Source organism: Cnephaeus nilssonii (assembly GCF_951640355.1).
Source record: "Cnephaeus nilssonii genome assembly, chromosome: 1".
Classification (NCBI taxonomy): domain Eukaryota; kingdom Metazoa; phylum Chordata; class Mammalia; order Chiroptera; family Vespertilionidae; genus Cnephaeus; species Cnephaeus nilssonii.
The window spans coordinates 2,995,413-3,008,093 of NC_137072.1; the positions used below are offsets into that span (position 1 = coordinate 2,995,413).

At 47.1% G+C, this 12,681-nt stretch overlaps 1 protein-coding gene across 2 annotated transcripts in view; it reads right to left on the reverse strand.

Moving 5' to 3' along the window:
* The window catches only part of THSD4 (thrombospondin type 1 domain containing 4), a 704,967-nt gene that overhangs the window by 159,764 nt on the left and 532,522 nt on the right, over positions 1-12,681 (reverse strand). For both annotated transcript variants that reach the window (XM_079788500.1, XM_079788499.1), the window contains exon 8: positions 2,578-2,782. In XM_079788500.1, the coding sequence (XP_079644626.1) occupies positions 2,578-2,782 (205 nt within the window). The remainder of the gene's footprint in view (positions 1-2,577; positions 2,783-12,681) is intronic.

The window sequence follows — 12,681 nt, forward strand, 5'->3', positions numbered from 1 at the left end:
CACAGGGTGAAGAGCCCGGGTCCAAGCCACCCCGCAATCACAGGGTGAAGAGCCCGGGTCCAAGCCACCCTGCAATTGCGGGGCAAAGAGCCTAGGTCCAAGCCGCCCAGCAATCACGGGGCGAACAGGCCAGGCCGAGCCACCCCTCGATCACAGTATGAAGAGCCCGGGTGTAAGCCGCCCTGCAATTGTGGGGCAAAGAGCCTGGGTCCAAGACGCCCCGTGATCACGGGGTGAAGAGCCCGGGCCCAAGCTGCCCGGTGATCATGGGGCAAAGAGCCTGGGTCCAAGCCGCCACGTGATCATGGGGTGAAGAGCCTGGGTCCAAGCCACCCTGCGATTGCGGGGCAAAGAGCCTGGGTCCAAGCTGCCCTGCAATCACGGGGCAAACAGGCCAAGCCCAGTCACCCCGCGATCACAGGGTGAAGAGCCTGGGTCCAAGCCGCCCCGTGATCATGGGGCGAAGAGCCTGGGTCCAAGCCGCCCCGTGATCATGGGGCGAAGAGCCTGGGTCCAAGCCACCCCGCGATCACGGGGCGAACAGGCCAAGCTGAGCTGCCCGGTGATCACGGGGCGAACAGGCCAGGCTGAGCCGCCCCACGATCACAGGGCAAAGAGCCTGGGTCCAAGCCGCCCTGCGATCATGGGGCAAACAGGCCAAGCCAAGCTGACCCACGATCATGGGGAGAACAGAACAGGCCAGGCCGAGCTGACCTGCGATCATTGGGTGAACAGGCCAGGCTGAGCTGACCCCCACGATCATGGGGAGAACAGAACAGGCCGAGCTGACCTGTGATCATGGGGTGAACAGGCCAGGCAGAGCCTGGCCAAGCTGCCCTGCAATCCCAGGCGAAGAAGCCGCTCTGCTGACCAACCTGCGCTATGGACCTGTTCCCCTCTAGCCTGCAGCCATGGGAAGTCTCCCTCTCCCCAGAGTTAGGAGCACCAGCCCAGGTCTACCCAGCGGCCTGGTCCTGACTGTGGGGGTGAGTTCCTGCAGGCTGGGGTTTGATCCCCACGCATTAGCAGTAGGAGACCAGTGCCTTTGTTATTGCTGTGTGTCCGGGTTTTAATTGGACAAATGCCCAGCGGTCCCGGTGGCCAGCTAGCAAAATCTTTTAGGAGGAGAATTCTGTCTGGGTTTCCTCAAATTCCCTCAGCCCCTACTCACCCCTCTGTAAAGGCACGGAACAAGTGAGGCCCTTAAATAAAAATCAGCTGCTTCATGAGTATGGCATCCCTTCCTATTTTAAAGGAAGCTGAGTTCCATGTGTACTATGCTATGATATCTGAGGCACAGGACAAGGGAGGCCCTAAGTGTACAATGCTTTGATATTTGAGTTATTCTTTATTGTTCAATGTAATTTACTTCTGTACGCCTCAGTTTTGTAACATTTAAATTACTAGATTAATACATCTTGCTATAAAATATTACTAGAAGATCAAATGATCAGGTGACATTTATTGTTATTTTCTATAAATGAACACAATCTCTGGTATGCTAAAGTGATAGGTATTACAGAAATATTCAGATAGAGAGACCTACAAGCTTGATTACAAGTGAGGCTTACTATCACAACCCAAATTTATTGCTTGAATAAAAGCAGGGAGCCAACTAGAAACTGAACCAAATATAAGCCCTTGAAGGGAAAATGTAAATTGGATAAGCTTTGCTATTACAAGAGCAAGAAGAAAAAATTCAGATGCAAGAATGAAAACCACATTGCATCCACTCTAAGTAGCTGCTAAAGAAAAAGAATGGTATACTATGAAAATACTTAATACAGATTGTAAAGACATTTGTTCAAAGAGGATTTCCTAGAGTAGGTGATATTTCAGTTAATTTTTTTTAATGTGAAGAGGTTAGCTAGATAAGAAAAAGGTGTAGGGGTCCCGAATTGCAGAGGGTGCAGGCAGAGCTGAGGGAACCCCCCCTCCGTGCACGAATTTCGTGCACCAGGCCTCTAGTATGCTAATAATATGTTAAGGCTGCTCAACTGCTCACTATGATGTGCACTGACCACCAGGGGGCAGACACTCCGACCGGTAGGTTAGGTTGCTGCTGGGGTCCAGCTGATCGGGATTGAGCGAGACTGGCTGGACATGCCCTGGAGCCCTCTTACAGTCCCTCCCTGGCTGGCCAACCTCCCACGTCCCTCCTGGTCCCGACTGTGCACCGGTGGGGTCTCTCAGCCTGGCCTGTGCCCTCTCGCAATCCGGGACCCCTTGAGGGATGTCAGAGAGCCAGTTTTGGCCAGATCCCTCAGTCCAGACCAGGCCGAGGGACCCCACTAGTACACGAATTCGTACACCCAGCCTCTAGTTGAATTCATAACCATGTTTCTCTGGGAAAGAACAAAGGATGGTTTACTCATGTAAATATTAAGCATTTACTTGCAATTATGACTTTTTAAATTTTCTCCACCCAAGCTGCTCATTTCACTGCAAAGACATTGCTTTGACATTCCCAGTGATACCATGTGTCTGAGAACCTCTGGACATTGCTGTGTTCATCTCACCACCCTGGAATAAACCAGCTGGAGTGACATGTTTCCTCTGGAAAAAGACCAAACTTACCCAAATAGTTGTTGCTCTTGTGCATCTCGGTGATGTTGATCTTTGTGGCTCCTTGGGGAATCTCAACAACTCGGTGGTAGCCCAGGCTGGTGAGGGCATGCTTAAACACGCCCGACACAACCTGACAGCCTGTGTTATCGCCTCCGCACACCCCGCATTTGTCCACCACTTTGTCGGAGCCTAGGTAGTCATCACAGCCGATGCTCTGCAAAGAGGTGGAAACAGAAGACTCTTGTAGCATTTCTCAGGAGCATCCGAGGAAAGGGGAAAAGGATGAAGATCTAGTGGTGGGGCTCAAACTGACCCTCCTCCTGCCCCATTCCATTCCTGCAGATGAGCAAGTTCCTGCTTCCCTTCACTCAACAGATTATTACAGAGCACCTACTCTGGGCAAGGACCTTCTCTTCTAGGTATGTGTGAAATGTACATTCTAGGGGATGGTGGGGAAACAGACAGTAAACAAGGCAAGTAAACCAAAGAATGCATTTGGTGGTAGAAAATGACCAGGAGAAAAATAATGCAGGGATAAGGGTAGGGAGAATGTGGGGCTACGGACACATCACATAGGCTGGACAGTGAAGCTGTCCTGCAAATCCATCCCCCAAGGGACTCAGAGAGGAGAGGCAGGGCCATGTTGGGACTTTTATATAAACAAGTTCTTTGGGACCATAAGTGCCGCACTTAACACTGGGGTCTGCCCCCAAGTTTTCTGTTCTAAATGACTTGATGATACAAACATTTAGCAAAGTATGCCCAAAAGTCATGTTCTCAGGCCCAGTTTCTTAGGAAATTAAATTTGTTGAGATTTGGGGTTCCATTGTTCACTGTGGCTCTGAGGAGCTGGGCAGAGGACTTCTGTTTGGCTTCCCCAACGCACTTCCTCAAGGCAGAGGGTGCAGGGAAGCAGGGGCCAGAAACATTAGCAACCTGGATGATCACTTCTAAATCAGGGGTGTACAGAGATAGTACAGGCATTCTCGTTAGTGTTTAAAGGAATTCTGACTTCCCACATTTCCTCCTGAAAGAATCTCTCATTTATCATTCCAAGATTTTTTTGCTTTATCTTCCCAGTCCCCATTTATGTTTCTGTTGGAGCAATTTTATTTTGCATAAAAAAGCTAAACCTTGGATCAGAATAAACGATCAGCATGGAATCCTTTTCCACTCCTGGAGCTGATGCCAGAGAGCTCACAACGCGCTCCTAAACCCAAATGGGAACACGTGGTCTGAGCAAAGAATTCTGTCACATCTCCCCAGGCAGACGGAGTAGTGGATTGTGGCATGGACAATGAAATACTGGATGACAGAGTTATTTCACTGAGGTATGGGAATATGGAACAATACTTGAACGGAATTCTAAAACTTGAGACACATGTTTGCTGAAGACAGGCTTGTGTTGGTTTTTGAATTCTAACCATTAGACCTCATCTCAGGGGCAAAGTGGTCTGCAAACCATTAAAAGTCCACTTCTGATCTTGTTAAACAAGCCTGGGTCTGTGCCTGTGGCATACAGGCAGAGTCAGGTCAGGAGGTGCTCATTCTTCCCCTCCACGTTCACATTGACTGACATCGTTCTGCAGGCATTCCAGGTCTGCACTATTACTGCCATATTCTTGAGAGCAGTTAGTCCATCAAAAATAACTAGTCTCTCTTCACAAATAGCTTCTCTGCAAAACATTATTTCTGACAATAACAGAACATCATTTCAATATGTTCATTCATATCCAATTAGCCTTTCAAAATGCCATGTTTGCTCAAATATTTCTTGCCACTGCCCCATGCATATTTTAGCGGGGGGAAAATGTTTTCCACACATGATTTCCACCTTCTCAACTCCTCAGTTCTCCTTTGCTTTGAAGCAAACAAACAAACAAAATACCACCACCAACAGAGATTTTGGCAAGTAGATCCCCTGGTGCAAGATCCTCACAGAATTAAGGCGTGCCTCTGTCACTGATGGGGAAGAGGGACGGAAAAGCTGGTGAGCACTCTCTCCCTCCCCAGCAACATCTAACCTCCCACTTTCCCCACCACGGGCTATTCCCACCATGTCTTGACTGTCCCAGACTGAGCTCATTCTCCTGGGGCACCCCAGGTAAAGGAAACCATGTGCATGATAGCACGGAGATAAGAATGAAGACTTAGGAAGTAAAAACCAGGAGAACATATTCATAGACATGCTGAGGAGTAGGACTGCTGGGAGGGATGAAAAGAGGCTGCAACATTCAGCTGAAGTTGTCAAGAATCTTGTTTGCCAGGGTGAAGTACTAAAATTTTGCCCGATGGGATTCACAGTCACTGGATGTCTGAAGAATGGGAGGGCAATGCTCAGATTAGTTTTTCAGATAATAACTTGGGCTGTGGTGTGGGTATGTCCGCGAGCGGGGAGAACAGGCAGTCTAGCCATTTTTTCTCTTATAAACAGCGGGTAGTGTTATTTCAAGAGTGAACGAGAGCTGCCGAGGATGGGACAGACATTGCATCAATCCTCAGCCCTCAGCCCAGTTAGAATGGGGTGATCACAAGGAAAGTCCACGGCCATGGATTGCTTCAGATAACCACAGACACAGACAAAATGTCATTTATCTTGTGAATCACTCTATTAAAATGTTCTGCACAGTGTGATGGATTTCCCCCCTTCCCCCCCCCCCCACCCCCCTGCCCCAGACTCCCTGTGCAATGCAGCCAGCTACTCTGGAAGAATCTCAACTCTGAGAGGGAGGGTGGCAGTTCTTCCTAGCAGACATCCAATACCCTGAGGTTGGCTACAGGGAAGTGTATGGCCATACAAGCAATGGCAAGAACTAAAGGGGTGACATCCTGTCTCCTCAGGGCCCGGCCCTGGACTCTGAATGCCCAGGGATCACCCCTCAAAAGAGAAATCAGAAGTAGGAGTATGCAAACCCTCCTTGGGGGTGACAAGAGCTGACAGAGCACCCTTCTAGCGTACTAGTGATCACCCCGATCTCTGACAGAATGGGCTGCCATGGAGCTGCCAATGCCTCACAGGCACTTCACAAAGCAGGAGGGGCAATCCCACAGGGAGACCTGGGCAGACGATATGCATTCAAGGTCTTTCTTGTTAGGTAACTACATGCCTGACAACGGTCCCTTCCCCAGCACAGGCACAGGTGAGAATCAGATGATATAATGAGGGGCAATTGGACTGGGTGTCCAGGTATGGCATGGCTAAAGGAGTGAGCTATGGGCCAGGACCTGAGTGACAGGAAGGACCAGCCATGGGAGAACCTACACATGCAAACATGCATTTTTATCGCTGATGCTGGGGAGCGACTACACCGGGCAGGTGGACTAGGTAATCCCAGGCTGTGTCAAACTCAGTTTCTGTCTTCGGGAATTTGAGTCTAACTGGGGTAATGGGATATATATATGGATTTATTAGACATGAGGAGGACTGCATTCTCTATGTCATGCTGGGCCAGGATTTACACTCTTTTAGAAAGTTGTTAATTAACAATGAGGTACATAAAGTCTAGAGGATGTTGCAACATCCCAGCCTGAACTAGGGGAATGGTGATGGAGTGAAGAGGGTTTGAGAGACACCTAGGAAGCAAAATGGACAGGCCTTTGTGACTGATCAGTTGGAGAAGGAGTTTGAATCCTTTTCAGCATTATCATATTCACAATTACAGTCCTCTAAACATGCATTTTTCTCATTTAACCTTAAAAGCAATCTGTGATATTGCTTTTATAGGAAAGACTTAGGAAAGAAGTTAGGGCCACAGGAACACACCAAGATACTTAGTTTTGCCCTGGCTGGTGTGGCTTAGTTGGTTAAGCACTGTCCCATGCACAGAGAGGTTGCAGATTCCATTCCTAGTTAGGGCACATGCCCAGGTTGCAGGCTTGATCCCTAGTAGGGGGCGTGCAGGAGGCATCCAATCGATATTTCTCTTTCTCCCCCCCACCTCTCTTTAAAAATCAATAAAAAAAATTTTTTTTGAAAGCTAGCACTGGGGTTTGAACCATAATCCCATGCTTTTAACCATTATTCAAAAATCCTCCCAACTCCCTGCCCCACCCAAGGATCAGAGGCTGCGCTGAGTTCCAGCTTTGTTGAGGGAGTGGATGGTAGTGGTGACTAAGTGCAAAGGAAGAAGTCCAGCACTGTTGTCACATCTCAGCGAGAGCTTGGCCCAGAAGAGACTGGCATTCTCCTCTTCCAATATTATGGAGCACCAACCACATATGTATCTCTCCCACCTGGGCTGCTTTAACCCTATACTTTACACATAGTAAGTGATTAAATACCGTATTTTCCGGCGTATAAGATGACTGGGTGTATAGAAGATTTTCCTGGGTTAAAAAGTCGTCTTATACGCCTGAAAATATGGTATTTTAGTTAATCTTCCTATTACATTAGTTTTTATTGTTATAAATTTTTATCTTGAAACAGTTTGACTCACAGCAGTTGCAAAAATAACACAGAGTTTCAGTGCCCCTTTACCCAGCCTATCAAATGATAATATCTTATGTGATAATATCTCACATAAGCATAGACCAGCATCAAAACATGGCCATCAGCACGACACATTAACTCATGAGTAAACCTTACTTTGATTTTATCACTTTTTCTGGGTGTGTAGTTCTATAAATTTTATAACATGTCTAGATCCCTGTACTGTGCTACTGTACAGCAGCTGGCATTCTCCAGAACACGGCCATGTAATTGATCAGTGGAGCTGCTGTCAGTTAGCAGGAAAGGCAGTCGGCACCATGGAAAGGATGTTGGACTGGGACTCAGTCCGTGGGTCACTTCTCTGTGGAGTTTGGCACTGAAAACATTTCTCCCACATCCAGATCTTTGAGGAAATAGTGCCCCAAAATGAATCTGGCCTGAATTCTGGTTTGTATTTTGGGAGACTGGTCAATTGGTTTCTGAAGTGGATGACTTAACAGTGCTGGCCTATGTCTCCCAACTCTCTCAGAGGCACCACCAAAGTGCCATCAGTGGGTGCTTAAGGTGGCACTAGTGTCTGCTGGACCTAGGTCACGGGCTGACTCTGCCACTTGGGGGCACTGCCCCTTTGGACATGTTCACTAGGCATTCTGAGCCTCAATTTCATCATCTGTGGCTGGGGATGGTGCACTATCTAACTCAGAGCACTGTTGGGAGGATCAGAAGAGGTAAAAATGGAAAGCACTTAGCAGAATGCTATTAATAGGGTGGCTTCTTATTTTTATCATTGTCTTCATATATTGGTTTCATCTGGAATCTATTTTTAAGTAAACTCCATCATCATACTTGTGCCATATTTCTATAACACTTTCTATTGTTTTTTAATCACAAATAATATCTTCATCATTTGGAGAAATGTAGAAAAGTCCAAAGAGCTAAGAAAATGCCTTTAGTCTGCGGGCTGACGCTCTATCCACCAAGAAAAAACAGCTAGGGCCTTCCAGTGATTTTTGCAACACATTGCAGGAAAATTTTACACATTGCAAATCATCACAGGAGAAATTGCTCAAGAATTGTCCCCAGTTGTGTGACAAAATTAACCTAAATGAAATTCCCTGAGGGAAACGCACAATCTGATGACATTTGGTGGTGGATTTCATGGGGAGGGCCCTCTGTACACCCTGGCGGATAGGCCAGTGCAGGCGTGCAGACCGTGGAGCTTCTGACTCTAATGGGAAGCAGGTGTTTCTATGTGTGCGCAACAAGCACAGCCTCAGCTGTCGGCTAGATGACACCAGCAGGTGAAACTATGTGCCGTAATAATCATGCTGTCACAACAGTACGGTGCAGAATGTTATTATCACAATAATTAGTAGTTGACATCACATTTACAGAGAGCTAATTGGTGGACATACATATGGATGCCAAAACTTTTATTCGTGACATTCTGTTGAGAGAAATCCTTTGCATATGATAAATATCTCCCTCTTATTACTGTTTGGAATGTAGATCAATACCATCTTCCTGGAAGGCAATTTAGCAATAGATACTGTTTGACTCAGTAATTCTCCTTCCAGGAATTTATCTAAGGAAATTATAAGAAATGAGGCCAACAAGTTTTATATGAGGAAACTTCTCAAAGAATTATTATTAATATAGAAATTGGAAACATCTTAAGTTTCTTACGTAGGGAAACCGTTAACAATATATAGAACTTCTCTGGGAAACCTGGCTGGGCCTTCCCCAGTTGTTATCCTCATTAAAGTCTTCCAGTGCTTGTGCCGGCGTGACTACCTCCTGTGTTCCCTGAGCAGCTCTACCTGGCGCCCATGCAGTGTGGGCCAGGGAGGCTGGAGGTGAAGCAGACCCGGTTTCCACGTAGGGTCTAAATCAGGGGTCGGCAAACTACAACCCACAGGCCAAATTGGGCCCACTATCTGTTTATGTAAATAAAGATTTATTGGAACACAAGCATGCCCATTTGTTTAGGGTATGAAGTGTTTTGGAGTGTCTAGGGCTACTTTTGTGTTGCAATACAGGGTTGAGTAGTTCCGACAGAGACAGTATAGCCCACACAGCTTAAAATAGTTATGACCTAGCCCTTTACAGTAACAAAGTGCCAACCATGGTCTAAGTTGACAGGCAGACACAATCCCATCACTCAACACGGCGGGGAAACGTCGAGGGAATGTGCAGAGCCCGGGCAGCTTGGGGCTCAGGCTGACGCTTCCACATTTGCCCCTGTGTGCCTTCCTCCTGAATCGCGGACACCCCTCACGGCCCAGGTTCCTCAACCCTGTCCCCAGGGACGTTTGGGCCAGACAGACTTGTTGTGGAGGCTGTCTTGTGCATTGTGGAATCCCCCTCAGTATGAAATATAAAAATTTCTCCAGACATTGCCAAGTGTCCCCCATGGGAACAAAATCACCATTTGCTGAGAACCACTGCTCTCGTTTATTCTAAAGCTCAGGGACACGTAGGGGCACACGCCAGAACCCCCAGAAGCTTTAACACAATGGCAATTCCACAGAAGTGTATAAACATGCTAGGGAAACTAACGAACAAAGAATACTTAATTGTCCAGTTTTAGAATTGCTTCCTTGCTGCCAACAAACTAACCAGTAGCCTTCTAGAGTCCTTTAACCTTGCCTTGGGTTTCACCAGAATGAGCAGGAGTATGTACTGAAAAGAGCACCGTGCCTGGCATGCAGTAAGTGCTTGGCACTCTTCCCGGACACAACTGAGGAGAATCAACCACAGCACTTGTTTACAAATCCGAGGAAAGGAGCCCGAGAGGTCACAGTAACTCTGTGGAGCCCCAGCACCATGTGCGACAGGTCTGTTAGAGGCTGTGGGTTGGGCAGCTAAGAGGTCAGGATTGGGAAGTTTCTTGCAGAAAGGTTCAGAGAAATGCTGCCCAAGAAATTCAAGAGAATTCTTAAAAATCTGTATAAATGAAGTAAACTTTGGGGGTTACCTGGCTTTTCAGATGCCACTGGGTGATCTTCAGGGACCATTAAGAAGACTGGCTGGTGGGTGGGAGGAGATGAGGAGAGAAAAGGCTGGTTACCAAAGCATGTGAACTTGAATCCCAAGACTCTTGAGTGGGGGAATGGCATACTGAAATGCTTTTTTTGAAGATGCTTGGCAGACACAGGTAGTGGGTTGGGGAGGGAAGAGCCCAGATGTTGAGACACACAAACACCTACATTAAGGTGAGCACAGAGGCATGGGGGCCTGGACCAGAGAGATGAAGTTAGAATGGAGGGCAGGGGCGCACACAACATTATGCTGAAGGAATGGCCGATGGGCTGAGGAAGGATGGCACCTATAAGCCTTTCTGAAAGAGTAGTCACCTAAGGAATACATTTAGGGATAAGAAACAGTCTCACCCCTCAACTACTGAAGGTGACATAAGGAAGACTTTGAGGTCTGGGAACCTAGGTGAGCAATAGCTTTGCCTGTTTCAGGCAGAAATTTTACAGAGGGAGCAGGCCTTTGATGAGTCATCTTAGAGTGAGGGTCTGAGTGTGGATCTTGTAATCAGTAATTCATTCATTGAGTTTTTCCATAGTAATTCTCTCTCTCTCTCTCTCTCTCTCTCTCTCTCTCTTTCTCTCTCTCTCTTATTGGAACTTTCCTCTAGGACTCTAAACATTTTTATTTTAGATTTTTGGATGGGAATCTTTCCAAAGTGTATACTTCTCTGCTATTTTTTCTTTTTAAATAATAAGCACTCTTTGATCTCTAGCCTCTTGTTACTCAGTGTGGTCCTCGGACCAGCAGCAAAGGCATCATCTGAAGGAAAGCCTGTCCGCAATCTTGGGTCTATGCAGGCTTCTGAGCTGGAATCTGCATTTAGGCAGCATCCTCAGGGGATTCCTGTACTTTGGGATTATGTGACTTTTCAGGTCACTTTTTTTTACTCTGTGGACTTTCTTCATTTCTCAAGTTGCACCTTAACTCCCAAATGACAACCAACTCTCTCGTCCAGTCAAAGAAAGAAAACACAACACTATCGCCCTTTTGGTTACACACTGAAAAGTAAGAATGCCTTTGGAAAGCTTTTCTCTGTGAGATATCCAATGGGGGCAGGGTGGCAGTAAGACCCATGTTTGCAAGCAGCCTTCTAGAATCTCAGCGCTGGATGGCAGGAAGGGCTCTGGGAACGCAGCCCTGCTTCACTGCTGACGAGCCACATCCTGGGAGGAGAAGTGCCTTTCCCAGAGTGTCAGGGAGAGAACTTCTTGCTAGAGACTCCTTTATGTAGCACCATGGTGTCCTCCTGCCCCTTCTGAGGCAGGTTTTACTGTTTCCTCACAAGTTTCTGCCGTGGTGTTAAGATATAATTTTCAGGTTTCAAAATTGTCTATTTTCTTTTCTTACTTCTTATGTCCCTGTAACCATGCCAAAAACATTTGTACCTACCAGTTAGAATAGCAACTCCTTTTAGAGAGCAAACTGTTTTGTGAAAATACTTGAAAAACTGCTTGGGATGGGGGTGGGGGTCCTGAGGCCTGGGGATCAGCAAAAACCAAGGCAACAAGAGATAACAGCTAACCTGAGATAAGGCTGAATAGGAGAAGAGTTGGGCTTTGCTTCCAGGGCTGGAGAGCGAAGAAAGGGACAGAGAAGGAGAGGAGACAAGAAGCTAAGAGATGGTAGAGGGACAATGAAAGGTCTGAGTGCTAATAACTGGCCTGGAATCGGAAGTTTACTTGCTGTGATTTAAAGTTTCCCTGTTCCCAGCCCTTGCATGTTTTCACTGAAGCTCTGCATCTGCTTAAGCTGATGCTCCTGCCTGGAGAGCTCCTGGGTGAGATTCCTGGAGCCCCTTTTCCATTTGCATGTATGTTCCGACATCTTTAAAAGCCTTTTCTTCCAGGACATTATGTTCACCTAAGAGCACCTGATCCACTCTACACCTGCAGGTGATATTTTTCTGAGCCTTAGTTTCCTTGCCTGTAAAACGATGGCATTAAAATCTAATTCCCAAATCTCTTGTGAGGATGAAAGGGGAATAAGCAGATGACAGCACCTAATTCAGCATTGGCATGGAGGAAGGGCTGGAAAATGCTGGTGTGCTCCTCCTCCTCCCCCTCTGCCTCCTTCCCTTCTCCTTCCCCTCCCTCTGCTCCTCCTTCCTCCTCACCCTAACCCTCTTCCTCCCACTCCTCCTAACCCTCTCCTCCTCTTCCTTCTCCCTCTCCTTCTCCTCCCTCTCTTCCTTCTCCTCCTCCTCCTCCTCCTCCTCCTCCTCCTCCTCCTCCTCCTCCTCCTCCTCCTCCTCCTCCTCCTCCTTGAGGCTGTGGCTGGCTGCCTCCTGGCAATGACCTGTCCCTGTCATGGCCATGAGAATCCCTTTTCTCACACAGGCACACACATTTCTCCATTAACAGCCAGCTGTTCTGTTTGCACTGTTCACTGAAAGCCCACTTCTATTTACACAGGATTCTAAAGTGGTATTTGAAGCCAGAGTTGTAACAGGCAAATTGCTGTGATCTTGTTGCATTTCAGTAATGGTCTGGTGGGACAAAGGTAATCAAGGTTTCCAGAGAGATTTTCTTGCAACTTGGGTACCTCTCTCTATTTTTTTTTTAATGTAAACTTTTCTTTTGTTAGTCTTTCCTAGTTTGTCTGGGAGACCAGCTATGGAAAGTCTCAAATGTCATAAAAAGGTGCTG